The sequence below is a fragment of the Equus przewalskii genome, chromosome 4, assembly GCF_037783145.1.
Source record: "Equus przewalskii isolate Varuska chromosome 4, EquPr2, whole genome shotgun sequence".
Taxonomy (NCBI): Eukaryota; Metazoa; Chordata; class Mammalia; order Perissodactyla; family Equidae; genus Equus; species Equus przewalskii.
Window position 1 is genome coordinate 41707596 of NC_091834.1, and position 22726 is coordinate 41730321.

Here is a 22726-nt window from a genome sequence, read left to right on the forward strand (position 1 = left end):
TTGCCAATCTTCTTGTTCTCTTTTTTTTTGCTGTCTTCTTCTCCCCAACGCCCCCCAGTACATAGTTGTATATTCTAGTTGCAGGTCCTTCCAGTTGTGCTATGTGGGACACTGCCTCAGCATGGCTTGATGAGCGGTGCCATGTCCCTAGGATCTGAATTGGCAAAACCTTGGGCCGCCAAAGCAGAGCGTGCGAACTTAACCACTTGGCCATGGGGCCAGCCCTAGAGCAGTTATTCTTTAAAGGAGTCTTAACAACAATGTACCCCCATACACATTTTTAAGATGTCATAAAAATTTTCTATTATAACTTTAATAGTTGCAAAAGACTGAATTTCCCATGTATTATAAATATTGATATTTAAACATAAAACTATTATATCATTCTTTCAAATATATCCAATGAAATTGAGATCCCATAGCAATTTGATACATGACATCATTAAAAAAACACATGAACAAGCTAACAATCAGAAATTTTACATCATTTCTTTTTCTACCTGAACGCAGATTTCCATCCACTTCCCTCAAAGAATTTTATCCTTTATCTGGAAAGTCTTTTATGGATCACCATACCATATTTCTTAGCAACAAAAAATATTGATATAAATTAATTTTTTTAAAAAAATATATTTACTATGACGATAAGGCCAAATGTTAGAAAATTTCTTCAGCATTATTATTTTAATTATTAGTAGTATATAATCAATCAAAACAACATAAATATATTAAAATTTTTTAAATTATTAGATGTGAAAAGTAAATCTTTTTGGAAGGGCGTCTCAATGAGATGGAAGAGCTTGATTTTTTTCCTTCAATTAGTTCATGAATCTGAGGATACTTATTACTAGAATGAAGCTGACAGTAAAATGAAGAGAAGGAATTGGGCCACTAATAATTACAGGGTAGGAGGGGCCTTACAAAGGTGTGTTAGTGCTTTTTAGGTACATTATATGTAGTAGACTCTACAATATTTCTTTCAAGTTTATGTAAATATTTTAGGTTAAATGAAATTTAAAAATGAATATGGATTTATGATATTCAAAAATATGTCGGCAAAAGAATGAAAATGTTTCTTTTATGAGTCTGATTAAGTGTTTTAGAAAATAATAAACACTAACTATGACCAATATGTATTCTTTTTATTTGAAGATGTAGCTTTTTTCTGTTAAAAGTAAAGGTGAAATTTTCACCACGAACCTACTTTTTGTCTCAATAGATTTGCCTATGCTGAATATTTCATATAAGTAGAATCATATGATATGGTCTTTTGTGACTGGCTTCTTTCACTTAGCGTAATGTTTTCAAGGGCCATCCACGTTGAAGCATGTATCAGTACTTCATTCCTTTTTATTCCTCTATTTGCTAAATAATATTCCATTGTGTGAATATAACACATTCTGTTTACCCATTCATCAGTTGATGGACATGTGGGTTGTTTCTACCTTGTGGTTATTGTGAATAATGCTGCTATAAAAATTTATATTCAAGTACTTTTTTTGAAAGCTTGTTTTTAATTCTTTTGAGTACATACCTAGCAGTAGAATTGCTGAGTCTTACAATAACTCGGTTTAACCATTTGAGAAACTGCCAGGCTGTTTTCCAAAGGGGCTGCACCATTTTACATTCCCAGCAGCAGTGTGTGACGGTTCCAATTTCTCTACCTCCTAGCCAGCAGTTGTTATTTTCTGACTTTTTTATTATAGCCATCCTAATGGGTGTGAAGTAGCTCCTTGTGGGTATCTCATGGTTTTGACTTGCATTTCCTTCATGAGTGATGATGTCAAGCATCTTTCTATGTGCTTATTGTCCATTTGCATGCCTGCTTTGGAGGAATGTCTATTTAAATCCTTTGACTATTCTTTAAATGAGTTGTCTTTTTATTATTGAGTTATAATAGTTTTTTATATATTCTAGATGCAAGTCCCTTATCAGCTATATGATTTGCAAATATTTTCTCCCATTTTGCAGACTGCCTTTTCACTTTCTTGATAGTGTCCTTTGCAGCATACAAATTTATAATTTTGATGAGGTCTAATCTATTTTTTGTCATTGTTGCTTATGCTTTGGTGTCATATCTAAGAATCCACTGCCAAATTTGAGGCCATACAGATTTACCCCTGTGTTTTCTTCTCAGAGTTTTATGGTTTAGCTCTTATAGGACTTTGGTACATTTCGAGTTCATTATATGATGTGATATAAGGATCTAGTTTCCTTTGGTATGTGACTATCAAGTTGTCCCGGAACCATTTGTTGAAAAGACTGTTCTTTCCTCATTGAATGGTCTTGGCACTCTTGTCAAAAATCAGTTGATCCTAGACACATAGGTTTATTTCTGGACTTTCAGTTGTATTCCATTGAATAATATGTCTACCCTTATGCCAGTACCACAGTGTCTTGATTACTGTTGCTTTGTAGTAAGTTTTGAAATCAGAAAGTGTGAGTCCTCCAATGTTGTTCATCTTTTTCAAGATTGTTTTGACAAGTCTGAGTGCCTGGCAATTCCATATGAATTTTAGGAGCAGCTTGTCAATTTCTACAAAGAAATCACCTGGGATTCTGATAGGGATTGCATTGGTTCTATAGAAGAATTTGCAAAGTGTTGCCATCTTAATAATACCATCTTCTGATTCATGAACATGGGATTTTTTCCATTTACTTAGATTTTCAGAGTATAAGTTTTATACTTTTTTGTTAAATTTATTCCTAAATATTTTATTCTTTTTGATGCTATTGTAAATGGACTTATTTTCTTAGTTTCATTTTGGGGTTATTTATTGCAAGTGTGTAGAAATACAATTGATTTTTGTATATAGATCTTGTATCCTGCAGCTTGCTGAACTTATTAGTTCTAATAGTATTTTGATGTATTTCTTAGATTTTTCTATATACATGATCATGTCATCCTCACATTGAGATAGCTTTACTTCTTTGTTGCCAATCGATGCTATTTTTTATTTATTTATTTTTTGATTTATTATTGATTGATTGATCACCTCATTGCCCTGGCTAGAACCTCTAGTAACATGTTGAATAAAAGGAGCAAAAGTGGACATCCTTATCTTGTTCCCAGTCTTAGAGGGAAAGTGTCTAGTCTTTCACCAATGTTACCTTGGTTTTTCTGTAGATATCCTTTATCAGGTTGAGGAAGTTCCCTTCAATTCCTAATTTGTTAAGAGTATTTTCATCATGAAAGAGTATTGAATTTTTTCAAGTGTTTTTTTCCTGAGACTATTGAGATGATAATGTGGCTTTTATTTTTTATTTATTGATGTGTTGTATTACGTTAATTGATTTTCCTTAAACTCATGTAAACTATACTAGGGGACAGTACAAAGCTCATGCTACAAAAAAGCATATTGTCTGTACAAATATCTTTTCAAAAACAAATTAGCTTTTTGAGTTGCAAAATAGAAAACTGAAGGAATAGCATCAATTGGGTAAATTTTTGTGCAAGTGAAAATATTTTTGTTTTCCTCTCAGTGATTGTCTACGCAGAATTTTAAAATTATTTTTAAACTTGTGATTTGCTTTACTTTTTCTAGTTGATGATCCTGATAATTTTTATATCTTCTGAAGCAATCACCATGAAGTTTCTATTTTGAGCTACATCACTTTAATCAATTTTTGTTTAGGTTTTAGTTCAAAGCAATTAAATAAATAGGAAATAAAATACACTCACGGGCTTTTTAAAAATCAGCTGTACACTTTGAGCATGAAAGCACCACTTTTATTTCTGCTCCTTTGGGCATAAATAGTGATGATGTACTTCCCCTTTTTTCCTACATTTAAGGCTCCACCCAGAAGTTTGCAACTATATTGAGACCCGGAAATGTTCTCATTCTCTTTTCTTGCCTGTGATATAATCTCTTAGCATAGTTGGTTCAAGAATCATGTTAAGTAGACCCAGATCATGTGTTTGAGCCTGTTAAAGGCAAAGTATCCTCTCTGTTTTCTGAGAACAGGTTGCAGCCCAGGTTCCAGTCACCTGGCACCTTATTGCCCTTGCTCACCAAGTGCCATAGGCTAGAGAATGTGGACAGTTGAATGCAGTCGGTCCCTGTCACTGGACGGTTGGCCACAGAGGGCTTGTCTCAGGAAAAGTCATCTTCATTGAACAAAGGGCAGTATGTGGTTGCTTGAAGTTCTTAAGTTTAACTGGAATATATTTGGCTAAGGTAAAAAGGTTATTTAAAAAAATATATTATTCAGACATCACAACAGTGTTTTTAGGGATTAAAATAGTCTGAACAGTCTGTAATTTCAGGGTTTCTAAGATCCACATAGAATTAGCATGTGCAGCTGGATATAAAAATGACACAAAATACGACACCTCATGTTTTTTCCCTTTTTTCCCCCCAAAATCAGTGTCTTCCACAGTCCATGTGCTTTTGTTTGCTTGTTTTGTTTTGAAATAAAAAGAAAGTAGTGTCACTAGAAAAGTATTCTACAACCCTTTCTGAAGAAGATACTTTTGCTCTTTAGAAACGATTATACCACATTACTAAGGCATGAAGTGAAGTTTCTTTAGACTGTGTCAGATTTAGAGGCAGCATAGAATAGTGGCTAAAAGTGCAATTCCAGAGTTAGACTGAATTCTCTGTGTTTCAGTACTCCCCATCTGATAAGTAGAGATGAAAATAGTACCTATATTATACAGGAGAAATTAAATGAGATAACATAGGTTAGAACAGTGACTGGTAAATAAGTGCTCATTAAATGTGAACTGATATCTGTGGTAGCAAACATAGGTATTTAATAAAATTAGAATCAGTAATGATTAATATAATTTACTTATTAGTATATATCAGAGCTCATTATCTAAACCCTTATTTCCACCCTCTTGAGTAGACCCTAAGTTATTTAGTTTCTTCAGAGAATTCCCATTATCAACTCACGTGTAAAGAAGGCATGGGAGAGAAAGCAGACATTCTGTTGCACTCTGAGTATAGATTCCATACATTTAAGAACCCTTTCGGAAATTACAGGTGTTTATTTTTAGGCCACTTTGGCAGTTGAAGCCATAGCAATTATTTCTAGAAGGCTAAAGGAAAATCTGTACTAGGTTCGGAAAATGGACTACTTAGAAACTAAGGTGAAATATCAGACCTTTGAAAACTAGCGCTCAGCTTACCAAGAACCACCAAGCAATCGGCTGGGTCCTAGAGAGTGTGATGTTCCTTCTTCCTCCCACCCTTTGAGAGACCTTGCTGTTCCCTGGTTCTGCCATCGTGAAAACCAGGCCAGCCCGTGGTGAAGTCACCTGGCGGCCACAAAGGAACTCTATGAAGCTCTTCGCTGTCACGTCCCACCTTCTGTTTCTGTCCGTTAGCAGATGGATTCTGCGCTTTCACTTCTGACAACCAGTCATTCCCCCCTCCACTGAATTGCTTTCTTTCATACACCTACATCTTTCTTAATCCCCTTTTCTCTACCAGATTTTGCCACGAACTCCAGGAAAATTCTGTGTGTCATCTTGCCATTTATAGAATTAAAACAAAAAATCTTGAAGAACACAACTGTCCAGATTTCCTAGAGACATTTCTCATAATAGAAACTCCACAACTTGAAAGTGCTCCGAAGTACTGTTCTTTACCAGAGTTCAGCTCCTATGACTAAATTTGCTTTTTTCAATCACTGATATTCAAGATAATTTTAATGTTTAATGGTTAATTTAATTTGTTACTCTGATCATAATACTATTATTATAATAATTTTCCTATATATATTTGTAGCAAATATGTAGGATTTCATCTCTATTGTGGAGTCGTTGACCTGAGAAAATACATTGAGTTCTTAATAATTATATCTGTGGTTTTTAGGCCATAACTTGTTAGAACATTGGCACATTTCTGTATTTTTATTTGACTCCTAACTGTTTGTTTGTTATCAAGAGCAGTGTGAAGTTAAGTATTCTTCCAAGATAGGAATCCTTTTCATAACGTTTGGAGTACCTTCTGAGCTATGAGTTTCTTCTCAGGATATACACCCATCAGTCGATACTTTCTTTCTATAGTTATTATTTATATTGATTGGTGTTATTTCCTTAAGAATTTTTACTAGTGCAGAATATTGGAGTCTGAGTCTACTTGGAATCAGAGAACTTTAAAGCTGGATCATCAGGTCCAATCATCTCATATTTCAGAGGAGTTCATTGAAAACAGAAAGGTTAAATGATTTGCTTAACGTCGCATCATAAGCTAGAGGCAGGAGTCATTGGAACTTGGATTTAGTGCTCTTTCTACTAAGTCTTGCAGATTAATTTTCAACTTGATGTACAAGTAACAGTATATATTCTGATGATTACCTTCCTTCTCCCTAAAAACTTAGAAATCTTGAAAAAGGGTAACTCTGAGAATTGATTATACATTAGTCAACTTCTGTTGTTAATCTGAAAGCATTTTTAAGCCTCACTGTGTCTTTTCCTTTGAGCAATTCCAAGGGCATGTACATAAAGTTTGTTACTCTATTGAGACGTTTAAATTTTTTAATTAAATAAAATTTTAAAAATTTATTAAGATATGTGAATTTTAAATTTTCCTCTCATGATTCTTTTGGATATGATTGTGACTTCTCATTTTTAATCATTTCTTAGCATTGTTTACTCTCTATTTTGTTGGGTAGACTTCTCCCAAGAGCAGGTAATTGTGCCCTTACGATTACACACAAAAGAATTACAGTGGAGCGTTACATTGTGCATGGAAGGTCTGAGAGATTATGGAGCTGTTTCAAGCAGGACTGAAATGCCATCAATTATACTCAGATTTTAATTCATAAAATATTCAATTGGCAAGCCTTACTTTAATTATGACTTTTAAAGCCAAGCAATGTCTGATTATAAAAGTGTACAACTTTATTGTACCTAAACAAATTGATAACACAAAATAAGCAGGAACCATAGTTTGTTTCCTGCAGGCTTTTGCCAACTTGCTTCCACATACTTAAGTATCCTGTATTCCTATATTTATTGAATCCTGACAATCCCTTTGGAATTATTTCCTAGGTTTTCGATCTAGTTGATTTTACTCCAGCTTTAAAATATTGTCCTACAATAGCCAAATGGTGGAAACAACTCAAATGTCTACCAACAGATGAATGGATTAACAAAATATGCTATATACATACAACAGAATATTTTATTATTCAGCCTTAAAAAGGAATGAAATTCTGATAGATGATACAACATATATGGTCCCTGAAAACATTATGCCAAGTGAAATAAGCCAGACACTGAAGGACAAACATTGTATGATTGCATTGATATGAGGTACCTAGAACAGGCAAATTGATAGAAAGTATAAAGATAGAGGTTACCAGGGGCTGGGGGAAGGGAGGAATAGAGTTGTTTAATGTGTACAGAGTTTCTAATTGGGATGATGAAAAAATTCTAGAGATGGATGGTGGTGATAGCTGCACAACATTGTGAATGGACTTAATGCCACTGAACTATACACTTAAAAATGGTTAGGATGAGAAATTTTATGTTGTGTATATTTTACCACAATAAAAAAATATCCTGAGTTAGCCATAAAATGAAATCATAGCACTCTCTTTTTGGGCTCTGAGTGCGCACCAAGAAGAGACTCTGCCTCTCGCCATTCCGAACAGCCCCTTCATTCTCACACTGGGGTGGAGAAAACACAGCTGTATTTACTTTTCCAACCTCATCTTCTATTTTGAAGTACAACCTTTTTGCAAATGAGAGCCAAGGTCGAGTGACACAGCTTTCTGCCCACCTTTTCAGTTTGCCAAATGGTGTTTTTCTAGTGGAGTTCTGGGTTAGGTGCAGCAAGTGTGGGTCACACCATCACTCATAGGCCCTCTGGGTGGAATTTAATTGGCCCACCTTCATAATTTCTGTGCTCAGTGTGGTGTGATGCATTTCCTTTCACTTTCATCTGTGTATGAAAACGTACAGTTGTGTATTCACCAAGTATGGTATTTTTAAGTGTGGACTATTCCACACATCAAATTCAAATTACAAAGAAAATAAGGCTTCTCTTATCCAATATTTTCTCATTTCTTAAAGAATTATTTGTTTCCTGAGATTAGAAACATGTTTTTATGTAGGGTGAACATGAGGTCCTACCGATAATTGTCTTTGAATTCTGCCTCTGGACATGACAATTCTAACTACATACTGAAAATTCTATATTTATGTTTTTGCATAATAATAGTGGAAACAATGACAATATAAACTTTTCAGTATCAATTAAGAGCAGCAAAACAGATTAGCTTTCTGTCTTCAAACAACCACCTTAACATGAAATAATTACATTTTTATTGTTTATAATAATATCTAAATATTTGTTCTTAAAAATATATATTATACTTAGGTTATGAATTTGTCAAATGTTCATTCCATCAAAGCACATGCCAAAAAAAACAGCATGTAGCTACAACTTAGTATTTTTAGATTTACTTTCTTTTTGTATTTCCCGCTAGTATCTTATGCTATTTATTTCCATTTAATCAATATTTTATAAGTGATGTCTATCTAATTATGTAAAAACAAATGAGTATAATGTATTTATATTTTCTTACCAGCTTTAAAAATAGAAAGTATTCCATTTCCTTTCTTATTGTATATACAGACGGTTGAAGTACTTTATTGTTTTACAAAATGAAAATCATTCATTTGAATGAAATTAATATTCAGTGTGCTGAGGAGATGTGCAAGATCACTTTTCATTGTTTTCCTTTGAAATTATCTGGAAAAAATATGATTGTGTTGCATTGCATTCTGAATAAGTTGAATAGATATTTAACATCAATAAAGCTATATAAATGGGAAGTTAAGTAGAATCCAGTGTGACTAATAAGGGATATCAAATTCTTCAGACCTGTGGTATACATAATAAGCTTGAAGAATTCATGCACAAAAGCCTAAGCCGTTGTGTAACCACGGCTGTGATCAGATGCTGTGGTTTTCTGAGCTGTTACATACTGTATCGAGCTTGGCACGTCTAACCTGGAGATAGGATGCTGAGTTGAAGCGGTGCTTTAAACCCTGTTCCTACAGTGGCATAGTCTGCATTTTTGGACCTTCATCTTCCACCTCAGACAACACTTGTCCATAGGGAAATTGCTAAACTTAAGTCCTTTAAAAAAAATACAACCAGAAAAGTAAGCTTTAAAATTATTTCCCTTGATGTTGGCCTTTACATCAGAGGGGAGCACTGGATTCTAAGTCAGGAGACCCAGAGTACAAGTCTCTGCCAATTCTTAGTGGTGTGATCTTAGATAGTCACTAAACTTTAAGCCTCAGAAGGTGAGAATAGAAACAATGGTTTCCCTATCAAATTTAGGGGGTTGTGAGGCTCAAATGAAATAGTGTATGTGAAACCACTTCGAAAACTGCGTAAAGCACTAAACAAATGTTGTCATTTTTCCAAGATTTTGATTAGAACTTTTCTGATCCCACAGATTAAAATGAATTACGAAACCATTAAAATCATACCAGTAAGTTGTTTCATGGAGTACTGTAGGGCATGTACGTTTTAAAAACCATTAGTTTATTATATTTTTAATTTCCAGGTCATTTAATATCTGCATGACTTTGTTGTTTTTGTTTGTTTGTTTTGGTGTGGTTAATATGCCTCTGTTTTTCGGTGTAAATGTTATTGCTTTGGGAAGTAGAAATTGGCTGGGTTTTAATGTTGTAATAAAGGGCATCCCTTTTCCTCACCTGCATCCTGGGCCAATGGAGCGATAAGACCAAAGAGCCAGCAAACAGAGAAACAAGATGATTCGCTTTTGACTAATACAGCCTAGGTTGGAGGAGGCAGCTTAGTGTAGTAGCTAAAAAGGACTTCCACACTCCCAATAAGACCAATAAGGTCACCTGTGTCTACACCTGTGGGAAAGTTTAAGTCAGCACAGCAGACACTCTGACTCTGGCTATTTGTCTCCCTTGGTCCAAGTAGAGAGAGAAGGAGAAAGAGACTCTCCCCAGGCCTCAGGACCTTGGATGGTTTAGCTCCTTCCATCTAGAAACATGGACCTATGGCTGTCATCGACCAACCAGGTCACTCAGTCTACCTTCTTGGGGAGGAATAGCGGGGGGGCAGAAGGCCAAGGTACTTAGAGAAAAATCCCTTTTTATGGAAACCAGAGAAGTAAGAAAGAGGCTTTTCTCTTTAAGAGAGGTGGACAGAAGTTAAATAGAATTTATCTACCCATTCCCTCTCCTACCCTCCTATTGATCTCGGAGGCTTTCCTCCCCTTCCAGTGCTTACCTAGTCCTCCCACCTTGTTTCTGGGCTGTCCCCCATAGCCCTGCTCCCAAGCATAGGCTACACTGCAGCTCCTTGAGACTGGACCACATATGGAGTTATGGAGAAATACTGGTTCCTGGGAGAGAAGAGCTGTGAAAGGCAGGTTGATGCTCTCAGGGGAACGTGTCTCCCCAAAATTCATATGTTGAAACCTACTCCCCAGTGTGAGGGTATTTGGAGGTGGGCTTTTGGGAGGTGGTTAGGTCATGGAGGGGAGCCCACATGGAAGGGATTAGTGCCCTTAAAAAGAGGCCCCAGAGTGATCCTGGGCCTGCCATGTGATGTTATAGCCAAAACAAGGCAGTCTATAAACCAGGAAGCAGCCCCTCACCAGACACTGAGTTTGCTGGCGCCTTGATCTTGGACTTGCCAGCCTCCAAAACCGTGAGAAATAAATTACTGTTGTTTATAAGCCACTCAGTCTATGGCAGTTTGTAGTAGCAGTCTGAACAGACAGTTGATTAAGGGGAATTTGGAGTAGATAAGGTTAGCTTCTTCCTCTCTCTCCGTGACAGGAGGGTGGGTGTATGGTAAAAATATTTCCCAGTTTCATCTACATTTGAGCAGGACCTCATTGAACTTCCATTGGGAGACATATTTGTGAAGTTGTTCATTTGGCAAGTCAAGAGCAACCCCTCCCATTCTTGAGGAAATAGATGTAGCTGGGGTCTCAAACTACTTTTAAGTTCTATCTGTATTTAATACCATCCATAGTTCACCATGTTGGTGATAATGTGAAAAACAGTTGGTAAAATCTTGTTAGGAAACAAAAAAAAAATGCAGAAATTTAGGATCAACATAATAATGCCTAGCTTATTCTGAATAAATTTGAATATAAAATTTATGAAGAAATTTAAATTATTTAGTCATTCGGTACACATGTGTTGATCACCTATTATCAGCCAGGCATTGCTGGGATTGCTAGGGAAATGGAACTGAAAGCTATTGTCCCTGGCTTTGAGCTGCCCATAGTTTTAGGAGGGTGACACAGAATTCTTTCCAGTATGATCTATGCTGTGAGAGAGGCATACACAGGCTATTATGGCAATACACAGACAGCCACTTGACCCAGGTTTGAGGAGTTGCTTGGGGAAATCTTTCTAAAAGAGTCCTGATGTGCATCCTAAAGGCAAGATAAAGGGAGTCGAAGAAGAGAGAAAGATATCCTAATTTAGGCAAAAGTAATTGAATGAGCCAAGGCTCAGAGCTAGAGAGGCTAGCATGTTTGGATAATAGCAAATAGCTTGGTATGGATGGAGTTGAGGGAATGGTAATAAAAGAAATTGGAGGGGTAAGCAAGGCCAGTCATACCTTATGTGCTACGATAAGGAGTTTGTTCTGTTCTCCAAAGGCATCAAGGAATTTTAAGCAAGGAAGAACATATGGTTTAGCTATCACCAGTGATAGGGAGAATGTTGCGTAGGGGCATACGGCCTGCATTAGGAGAGTGATGGCGAACTTGAAGAGAAATGGATAAACTTGAGGAGACATTAGAAACATCAAAATCAGCAGGACTCGGTCAGTTACTAGATGGAGGAAGTGAGAGGGTGAGAGAGGTCAAAGATAATTCAGGTTTCTGTATTAGGCAACCATCTTAGCAACCTTCACCGATACAGCAAATATTAGGAGAGCATTAAGTTTGTAGTAGAGTTGGGAAAGGAAATAAAGCTAGGTTTAGAACATGTTGAGTTTAAAATCCCTAATGAATATCCAAAAGAAAATACGTAATAGGATTTGAACATCTTGGTTAAGAGCTCTAGAAAGAAATCTGGGTTCGACATTGTGTGTGTGTCGATGCATGCACATATCTCCATTCTTATCTACTTTTCGGGAGTGGAGGAGTAGGGCCGTAGGCACCATGGATGTGGAGAAGCTCATCCAGGGAAGTGCGTTGAGACTAAGAGAAATAAAGGAACAGAAATGAGACCCTGGAGAATACCACCATCATTTCAGAAATAGACAAAAGAATAGACAAATAGAAGGCAAACTAAGTGACACAGAAGCCAAAAAATAAAAACTCAGAGAGTCACCAGTCTTAAGTGCTACAAAGAGGTCATATAAGATTAGCACTTCAAAACATCTGAGTTTAGCAAAAGAGTGATTATTAGTAACCTTGGAGGAAGCAGTGTAGTAGAGGGGCAGAGCTAGAAGGCAGATTGCAGTGGGCGAAGAGTGAAGCAGATAGCGAGTATCAACAGTGGTGTCAGCCTGGCTCTGAAAAAAAGTAGACAGTGTGAGAGCTCAGTGGGTGAGATGCCAATGGGCGATATAGATGGAGGAGAATTCTCGGTAAATGGTGAATTGATTATATGAAAGATTAGCAGTCAGGAGACACCTTTAAATTGATGAAGCCGTGTCCTTGAAAAGTCGGGACAGGATGGATGCGGAGCACCAGGGGAGGGACTAACTTCGGGTAGCAGGAGGGGAACTTGCTCATTGCGGCAGGAGGGAAGCACAAATGGGTGCAAATGCAGATAAGTTTTTTGGGTGCAGCAGGTAGAGGAGATCCTCACCTGATGCTTCCTATTTTCTCTGTTAAGTAGGAGGCTAGCCCCCCTGCTGACAGTGGGGAGGAAGGTGGTGATGCAGGGCGAGAGAAGAGAAAGGATGAAATATGTGCCAGAGAGAATGAGGGAGGAAGGCCTGCTGGGAAAATATGAGATGTCTGGACTGCTTAAGGTTAAAGATCATGAATTTCTATAAACTGACTTTTAAAATAACTTTTTAAAAAATCACTGGAACAGCCTTTTGTATTTTCAAAACCAGCATTAAACAGGATCCCCACATTGAACACACTGTTTCTTGCTGGTTCCTTTCCTAAAATGCTTCTCTTTCCTCTTTCCACTCCCCATCCCCCCTCATCTAGTTGGCTAGTACAGAAGATTTTCCGGCTTTAGTCAAGCCACTTTTCCAAGAATACATGGAACAGATGACAGAAGCAAGTGACAGCCGGCTCACTTCCCCTTCTTCACTTGTATGCATTTAGCTGGAGTTCTGAAAAGAGGAAGTCAGGAGAACTTTTTTTCTTTTTTAAAGAAAGATGGGAGAAGCAGGGAGCACAAGCAGGTGGAAGTACTGAGGGAAAAAAGAAAAGAGAAAAGGGAAGAAATACCGAAAAAAAAACCATGAGCCAAAATGTAAATGATGTCAGAGATCAGAAAGGAAAGGGAGTAAAGAAAATATCTATTTTCTAAGGTAGCTTCTTAGTTTCTATTCAAATATAGAGCTTCCTTGAACCAGGAGCCCAGGTCACATGGAACACATAGGTTTTCAGTAAATTCAGCTTTCTTCCACCTGTTTATCTGTATCAGTGGTAAAGTGTTCTGGCCTTTTGTTTGTTTCTTTGGCTTAACCCCTCAATTTAAAAAATCAAGTGTGGGGTGCCTAGAGTATCTGAGAAACCATGGGACCAGATTCAGTGCTGTTCAAAAATATTTAATGAGCACTTGTTCTGTGCTCTGGTACTATTGTTCTGGGCAGTGGGGATATGCAGAAAAATAGGAAACAGTCTCTACCTTCACAATAAAATTTCTCCCGAGTGCAAGGAGACTATTGCTTAGGACTTATGTAGGTGTAAGAGACCGATCCTTGGGCTTTTATCAGCTAGCCAGACATTTATTAACAGCTGGCTTCTTAGAAAAAAATAAGAAGCTTGAGTACTGCCTTAACGGTGCCATTACTTGGATCACCTTCTCCTAACCTCTTGTCCCCTGATGCTTCTGACTCGGATTTGCCCCCCACCCCACCCCCATCAAGATGCTGATGTAATGCAAGCGGATAGCAGCTGAAGCCAGAATAGAATGGATAGTTATCTGGGGAGATAAAGTGACAGTGTTGCCTGTTCAGGCTATTGTTCAAAGGAACATGTCTTTTATTTATAGACATTAGAATTTAAAGGCACAGACAGCCTGAGCTTGCTATTACCTCTCCGTACTATAACTCTGTTCCCTAGAAATATGCGTGAGATAGCTACCTTCTTTGCATGTAAATTGAATGTGTTAGATGGGTGTTTTATACCTGGTTTCATGTTCTTTTAATAGGTTCTCTTACTGTTTGGTTAAGGCTGGTTTCTAAATTTTAATGCTTCAATATTTTGCTTTTATAGGACACTATTTTGTCTCTACTTATCTGAGGCACCAGTTGCAGAAAAAAGCAGGTTTTAAAAGATGCCAAATATAGGTGATGTTCATATTAACAAAACATTCATACTTTAGTCAGGTATGGCTAAGAAGATGAAGTCTCCAGTTGTTAGCGGGTTTGCAAAGTTGGCATCCCGTAATAGATTTCATGGTGGTTACTGGGGCTTTTGTGCTAGGAAAATGTAGTTATCTGTTCTTAAACCTGCATTTCCTTGCTTTCAAACACTCAAGAGAGGTTCACAAGGATGCCACTAACCTTCTGTTGCTCTAGGAAAGTGACTTCATTTTTCTAAGCTTTTACTAAAAAATGTTCTGTGCCTTGTGTTCTTGGAGTGTATTTTTTCCTAAGCTCTGAGAAGATTTTACAGATTGAACCTCATGAGTCTTTACAGCCTCTCTGCAAGAAAGGGAGGAATAATGCCTATAAACCTCTTTGAATTATTTGAAATAAAGATAATGGAATGTGAGGAACCCAAGGTAAACTTGGCCTATCCATTTTTGAACAGGTTAACTGATGAACAAGAAATAATTTTTATACAAACATGACAACATAATTGTTAACTTCGTTTGTTGTAATGATAAAGATAGGGAAATTTATTTTCTCCCTAAGATTTAAAAAACCATTCTGACATGGTATATTCATATTTAAACCATGTAAGGGCAAACGCTAATGTGAAAACAAGTATTAAAGTTAGATTATATGAAGGAACTTATACTCAAGAGCATTATCATAGCAGCATTTCTGTGAACAGGATTAATCACAAAAATAATGAATATGCTTTATGAATATAATATTTGAAGTAATTTTTAAAAATCTGGCTATTAACCATAAGGTTAATTGATTCTTTTCTTTTTGCTCCATTGTGGTTAACATACTCATTCTTCCCTTTAAAGACCCATTTTATTATGCAAATGAAAAATTGAAAGGCTTTGTGTCTGAGAGAGGAGCTGCTTTTTGCAGGGGAACTCGTGCACCTGTTTCAGCGTTCAGCCCCCACCTCTGCTGCCACTGGCTGCCAAGCTAGAGACTTACTGATCGGGGTTGGTGGGTGTGGGGTCCTTGAATTTTGACTCACATTTTCTTTGTGACTTACTCTTGTTTTGCCTTATAATTCCTCCCCTTCCAGCTCTCAGCATGCCAACAGCAGCTGCATCATGGCACTCACCCTGCTGCCAAGAGGGCAGGCAGCCTCCTTGGAGACTGTAACGTTGCACTCTAGCCAACTGTTAAGAGATAGATGCTGGAGTCATACATACAGCACAGCTGAAATTCAGATCCTTCTAGGAGGCATTTGGTGGAACATTTTGTCCATGGTATTTTTAAAGTTAATTTAATTTTTGGAAACTTTTTACTATGGAAAATTTTCAAACATATACAAAGGTAGAAAGGCCACTATAGCGCATGCCCATTACCTTCCTATCGCTCTGTTTCGATAATGATCCACTCAGACAATCTTGTTTCACTGTCCATCGCATTTTCCCCATGGTTTATCCACACTACTGGGTCGATTCATTCCCAGGGATAAATATCTCTTAAACTACGGTTGCTTTTCCATCCCTTCTTCAGTCTCAGATCTGTCACCTTAATGATTTTCTCAGTCTTTTCTTCCTACAGGTAAAAGATAGAATCTTTTTTTCCTTCTAAATTAAGCCAGGATATGCTATGTTAGTAACTGTCATTTTTTTTCTAATACTGTCCCCTAAATTTTCAAGGCCCTTGTTCATTCAGCCAGCCAATCTATCCAAAGCATGTCTGAAGTGGGCAGGATCTTAGAATGCAGAGCATTAAAGAGCACTGGGTTCGATTCTCAGTTTTACCACAGACTAGCTGTGTGACCCAGGACAACTTCCATAATCTTTCTGTGCCTCAGTGTCCTCTTGTTTTTAACATGGGACTAATAATAGAACACCTCCCAGAGAGCTGTTGTCAGACTTAAATGAGTGAAAACACTTAAACAGTTTAGATGAAGCCTGGCACAAAGTGAGTGTTCAATCTCTGCCAGTCGTTGTCTTCATCATCATCATCTTTTGTCCCTCACCACTCATTTCGCAGAACAGAGAACTGAGGCCCAGGTGGATGAAGCAGCCCCCTTCAGATTATATGGTAGTTTTATCAGGAGAACTTGAACCAGAAACCACATGACTCAATTCCTTTATTATCCTAGATAGTCTTGTCCTTGAGGAATTACGCTCTGACAGATAAGAATGATTTGTGAAGGAAAGAAAAGAGGATTAATAAAAGCATGAACAAAGGAATAAATGTTGCTGCCAGAGAGTTAAACCTTAGAAGTTGTGTATTTGGGAAGCAAAGTGCTACAGGTCCTCTTTGTGGAGAAGGTGAGATTTCAAGAATGCTTTTGTTTAAGAAAGGAGATGATTTGGCTATTGAAGCTGGAGAACATTCTGTGCACAAGAAAGAAAGAGAAGAAAGTTCAAGTATGAGATGAGACTAACAGAGCTAGGGAACATTTGCATATGAGATTAAGAGAGAAGGCAAGATATCAGAGGAGAGGGGAAGGTAAGATTATTTGAACCACCAGTGAATGTCAAAAACAAAAGATGGATCCTCAACTTTATCTAAAGCCAAGTGGGATGTGACATTCCTAAAGTTTTTATTTATTCACTTATTTTAACATGTGCTAAGCATTATTCTTCCTGCTTAGGAACATTGGTTCATTTAACCCTCATAACAATCCTATGACATAGGTACTATTATTGACTTCATAATACAGCTAAGGAAACTGAGGCACAGAGAAGTTAAATAACTTGCCCAAGGCCATTTGCTTATTATATAAGCAGGAGACCTTGCATTTGCACCCAAGCAGTCGGGCTCTAGAATCTGAGCTCTTAAACACTCTGCCGAGCTGCTCCATAGTAACCAGGGCCCTGGTGCATCCGTAATCTTGAGGAAACTTGTGTCTAGTGATGTGTTTTACCGAGGCTGGAATTGTGGCATCAGTACTCACTGATCCCAGTGCTCTCGTCAGACCAGGGACACTCGGCATTTAAGTCACAGTCAGGTTTCAGGAGGCAGGTTCTGTCCATTGCATACATGGGCCTTTCTAATAAGCTTTGTCATAACAGGGTGTGGTTACACTTGTTCTAGCTGCAGTCCTAAGAAAGTACTCTGGTGTGTTATTTTCAAGTGAAGTTAAAGACAGCTCTTGGCAGGGATGTGTTCGGAAACTTCATTAATTTGAAGTCATTCACTAAACAAATATTTCCTGCTGGCCTCTGTTCTAGATGTTGGGGGATGCTTTGTGAGGAGAGCAGTTCTTTCTCTAGAGAATCTCCACAAAGTTCTCCTTTCTTAAGAGCTTCCTCACATTAGCATATAAACTACCATTATTTCTCCCGACTTAAAAAACAAAAAGAAAAATCAAGAGAAACCTCCCTTGACCCCACATCTCTTTCCAGCTACTCGCCCATATCTCTTTTCCCATTTACAGCATAACATGTACAAAAAATTGTTTGTTCTCATTTGTCTTCACTTTCTTTCCCCCATCCTCTTTTTTTTTTTTTTTAAGATTGGCGCCTGAGGTAACATCTCCTGCCAATTTTTTTTCTTTTCTTCTTCTTCCCAAAGCCCCCAGTACATGGTTGTATATTCCAGTTGTAGATCCTTCTAGTTGTGCTTTGTGAGATGCCGCCTCAGCGTGGCCTGATGAGCAGTGCCATGTCCGTGCCCGGGATCCAAACCAGCAAAACCTTGGGCCGCCAAAGCAGAGCATGCACACTTAACCACTGGGCAACAGGGCCGACCCCCCTCCCCCCATCCTCTTTCAAACACACTCTAAGGAAATTTTCTCCACCAGATCTCACCCAGCTCCAGACTCAAATTGTATCCCCCTGCCTACACTTGGATGTCTCTTAGGCACCTGGAACGTCCAAAACTGAATTCTTGATCTTCCTGTCCAAGCTGGCTTCCCCAACACTCTTTTCCATCCCTGGAGGTGGAGACTCCATACTTACTGCTCAGTCTAAAAACTTTGGCTTCATTCTTCACTCTGCTCTTGCTCTCATACCCCACCATCCTTTCCATCAGCAGATCCTATTGGTTTTATCCTTAAAGTCTATCCCCAAATCCAACCATTTTGTCTCACTTTTACTATCATAACCCTAACCCGAATCCACGTCACCATCACCTCTCCTTCCCAGGGGTCTTCCTGCTTCCTTCCCTGTCCACCCTTCTCCCCGCTGTCTGCTGTCAACACAGCAACCAAAGTGGTTCTTTTAAGATAGTCAGAATGTATCTCCTCTGCGACAATATGTTCTTCAAAAATTTTTTTAATCCCACATGCAGCAATGTGGACGAATCTCATACATATAATGTTGAGTGAAAGAAGCCAGAAACAAAAGAGTGCATAATGTATGATTATCTTCATTTAAAATACAAAAATAGGTAAAACTAATCTATGCTGTTAGAAGTCGGGATGGTGACTGAGGGCGCAGGGGGCTGATCGTGACTGAAGGAGGCACCAGGAGGGCTGCGGAAGCTGCTCATTTCTGTTTCTTGATCTGGGTGATGGTGGCTCACAGGTGTTTAGTTGGTTAAAATTTAGCAAGCTGTACACTTACAGTGTACCGTTTTTCTGTATTTTACACCTCAATAAAAAGTTTTACAAAATTGTTGCTTTTTACACAGAAAATCATTCTCCTCTAGACTTAAAGAATTTATCAGCATTTATAACCATTAGGCAAAAGTCATGTCTGCTTTCATCCATTTGACAAATATTTACCGAGCACTAGACACTGATCTGGGCATTTGGGATACAGCAGTGAACATGAGAGACAAAAACTCCTTAAGCTTCCAAGGGGTGATAATCAGAATAAATTATATAACCTAAGGGCTGTGGAAAGGAAAAAAGCAGGAGAGGGAGACAGGCTGTGCTGGAGTGGAGGAGGTGAGGGGCAGGATACGGTTTAAATAAGGTGGTCAGGGAAGGCCTCGCGTAGAAGGTGACATGAAAGCCAAACTTGGAAGGAGGTGAGGGAAGCAGCCCTGTGTATATCCGGGAGAAGAACCTCCTGGGCAGAGGGAATGAAAAGCAAAGGTCAAAGCAGGCTGGGTGCGCCCCAGCAACAGCATGGAGGCAGTGGGACCGGCAAGGAGCGAGCCAGGACAGACTCGCTGGGGATAAGGGCAGAGAGGTACCGGGGGCCAGAGTGTGAAGGGCCTTGTAGGCCTCTGTAAAGACTCTGGGTTTTATTCTGCGCGAGACCAGGTGGGGGGCGGGAGTAAATTTTTGCCTAAGCTGGTTTGAGGTAGGTTTCAGCCACTTGTAGTGGCAGGTCATTTGTTCTCATTGCTGTAAATACTTCTGTTTATTATCCAGTCTGCTATTGATGCATACTTAGGTAGTCTCCAGTTTTGGGCTTGCATAGAGTGCTGTTACGAACACCCTAGTACATGTCTATTTGGTAAACTACTGTATCCAAGATGTACCAATTTTAAAGAAATTGAACAAGATATATCAATTCTTCTTATCTGAATAACTTACGTAACATGTTAGTTCCAGTGAAAGTCAGGCACTCACTCACTACTTAGGGCACACATTAGTGGTAAATTCTCAAATACATATTAGGGTAAAGCAGTAAAGTGTGCAAAGTGGAGAATACAAGGATATGTCAAATGGATTGCTTGCCCTCGAGGACCCTAGATTCTAGTTGGGGAGAAGACGTGCATATGAAACAGCAACTAGCAAGGACACATTTAAGAAATACCAAATAATATCCTAGGCAATTTGCCCCATAATTGTTCTGAAGTGGGCAAGGTCACTTCGGACTATGTTGATATAAGACTTCACAGGGAAGCTGGGAATTCTCTAGAGCCTGAAAGCTTATGTCGGATTTGGAAAAGCAGAGACAGGCTTTGTAGATAGTATCTGGGCTGGGGCACTAGTAAGAAGGCCCGTTTGTATCTGAGGGGGCCATGGGTCGTCAGTCTGAGTAAGAGTAGGGTTTAGGATTCATTTTAAATGGAGGTATTTCTCAAGTAAAGTAAATAGTTGCATTCTAATCTGGGAATATTAATGTATTCCACATTTCTCAATCATTTTGATATAATAATGCCACATTTACCATTACTAAACTTCAAAGTCCATAAGGTCTAAATGACTTAAATATATATGTATTTTTAGACCGGCAAAGAAAACTCATCCAGTGTGACTGTAGCAGGCCCCGAGATGGAAAATAAGGCAGGCCAGACTCTGGAAAACAACTCATTAATGGCTGAGCTTCTGAGCGACGTACCCTTCACCTTGGCCCCGCACGTGCTGGCCGTGCAGGGCACCATCAGTGACCTTCCAGACCACTTACTCTCCTATGATGTCAGCGAAAACTTATCACGGTTTTGGTATGATTTCACTCTTGAAAATTCAGTGCTCTGTGATTCCTAATTGTAAGTCTGTTTGCACCTTAACAGCTTTAAAACAAATGTTTGCCTGTTTAACTTGTTTGATGTTCCTTGCCATTTCGCTGTTTAAAAACCCTCAGAAAAGCAAGGATCATAAAGCAAAGAAAATAATATTATGTTCATTGCTCTATTTTTTAGAATAAAGTGTATTTGTATAAAAACTGAACTTAAGTTCTACTTCCTTTCCTCCAAATAATAAATATAAAAGTTAGGCTATCAAGGTTTTATGAAAGGAGTTGATTCCGTCAACCGATCTCTCAAAATATAACACCTCAGAGGTATCTTAGAAGAACTGTGAAAAAGAACTGTGGCATTTTTCTTAGTTACCACAACTCTGAAGTCTACGCTCAGAGGGAGTGTGAATTCTCTTCTCTAGTTTGGAGGAAGCTCGAATTAATGTTATTCCTTTTCTTCTTCCACAGTGTTTATGAATGAATTCAGAAAAAAATTTGCCTGTTAGCTTAACTTCTCCTGTCTTGATTGAGAGATTGATGTGGACATTTTAAATTTTTCCTAAAAAGCAGTGGTAGTTTGCTGATACAAGAATGCCATCACTGCTCTGGACGCTGTTTCTTTTGAGTGATAAATTTCGGTTTCTGTAAACCCGTGGTAGTCCTTTCCACCTTCAGCGAGTCCTGTGTTCTGCCTTTGTTTTCTGCCTCGTTGCTGCTTCAGAGTGCGCTCTCTCACCAGCTTTCCGAAGAACTTTCCCTGCTTCTGCCTCACTTGGCATTTGCTATGTTCCCCATTTATGAAGAGATCGGCATTTCCTTTCAACCTCTCTGCCTCCTAAGAACAATCACCCGATGATAAATATTATTGCTGATAACACCCTTATTTAAAAAGTTGTTGGCCACAATGCAGATGGAAATGTTTTACTTCTAGAAAAACTGAAATCAACTCATTTCCAATTAAAGTGTGGGCAGAACAACTAGATAGAGCCTTTAGTTCTTGAATAGCCATTATTTATTTCAACTAAAAGAGAAAAGAACTGCCACTGGTCAATAAACTGTAAAGGGAAGGTAAATTGTGATACAGTACTGACTATGCCATGGAAAATTTAAATCACACTTGTTTTGATTAGGAGCAATACAATTTATTAATTCTGTGCCAAATTTTAAGTATATTTTTCAAAGATAGAGTACCATAGCAAAACTAAATACTGTGCATAAAGATACCTGAACTATTCAAGTTTTAATGTTATGCATGTTGTATTAATAAATGTAGCGTGGTCTTGATAAAAATGATATACTACTTAAAAGTTAAATGAACATTTCTATTGACAAAAATATGTTTCACTTACAAACAATGTCACCATATGAGGTGAATGAGTCAATTAGATCTTTACATAGTTTTCACAGAACATCAGTCTAGGAAATGTGACTTATTACTAATGCAAATGTGAACGTTTTATAGCAGTTTTTGTAAAAGCACATCCTTTTCAATATCCGTGTTAATGTACCTTAAAGCTAAATGTAAACATTTCATCAATTTGTCTGTGTGTTAAATTTTTCTAAAATACTCATACATTTCATTTATATTTATGTCTAACATGTTATAAATATGCATATAAGTGTTTTAATTTGTCAACAAAAAATTATTATATTTAAATAAATGTGAATTAAAATAAACTGATATTTTGATTATTTTTAGATCCAGAAAAATGGTTTTCTTTTCATTATTCATACCTGCATGCAAACAGTTTGTGTAGTGCAGAGAAAAGTATGAAATTTCCTCTTATAGGTAAGTTTTGAGGAATAAAATTGAAAAATGGTAAGATCACTAATCCTGGCTTAATAGGACTGGAGAGATTTGGGGGTATCACATGAACATCTCTGGATAGATCCCTATCATCACAAAATTTAGTAAGGGCCAGTGTTAATGACCTATTTTTA

At 37.8% G+C, this 22726-nt stretch overlaps 1 protein-coding gene across 4 annotated transcripts in view; it reads left to right on the plus strand.

The window, feature by feature from the left end:
• Positions 1-22462, plus strand: part of UMAD1 (UBAP1-MVB12-associated (UMA) domain containing 1) — a 218039-nt gene extending 195577 nt beyond the window's left edge. For all 4 annotated transcript variants that reach the window (XM_070615728.1, XM_070615729.1, XM_070615730.1 and 1 more), the window contains one exon: positions 20557-22462. In XM_070615728.1, the coding sequence (XP_070471829.1) occupies positions 20557-20814 (258 nt within the window). In that variant the 3' untranslated portion in view covers positions 20815-22462. The remainder of the gene's footprint in view (positions 1-20556) is intronic.
• The last annotated feature ends 264 nt before the right edge of the window (positions 22463-22726 follow it).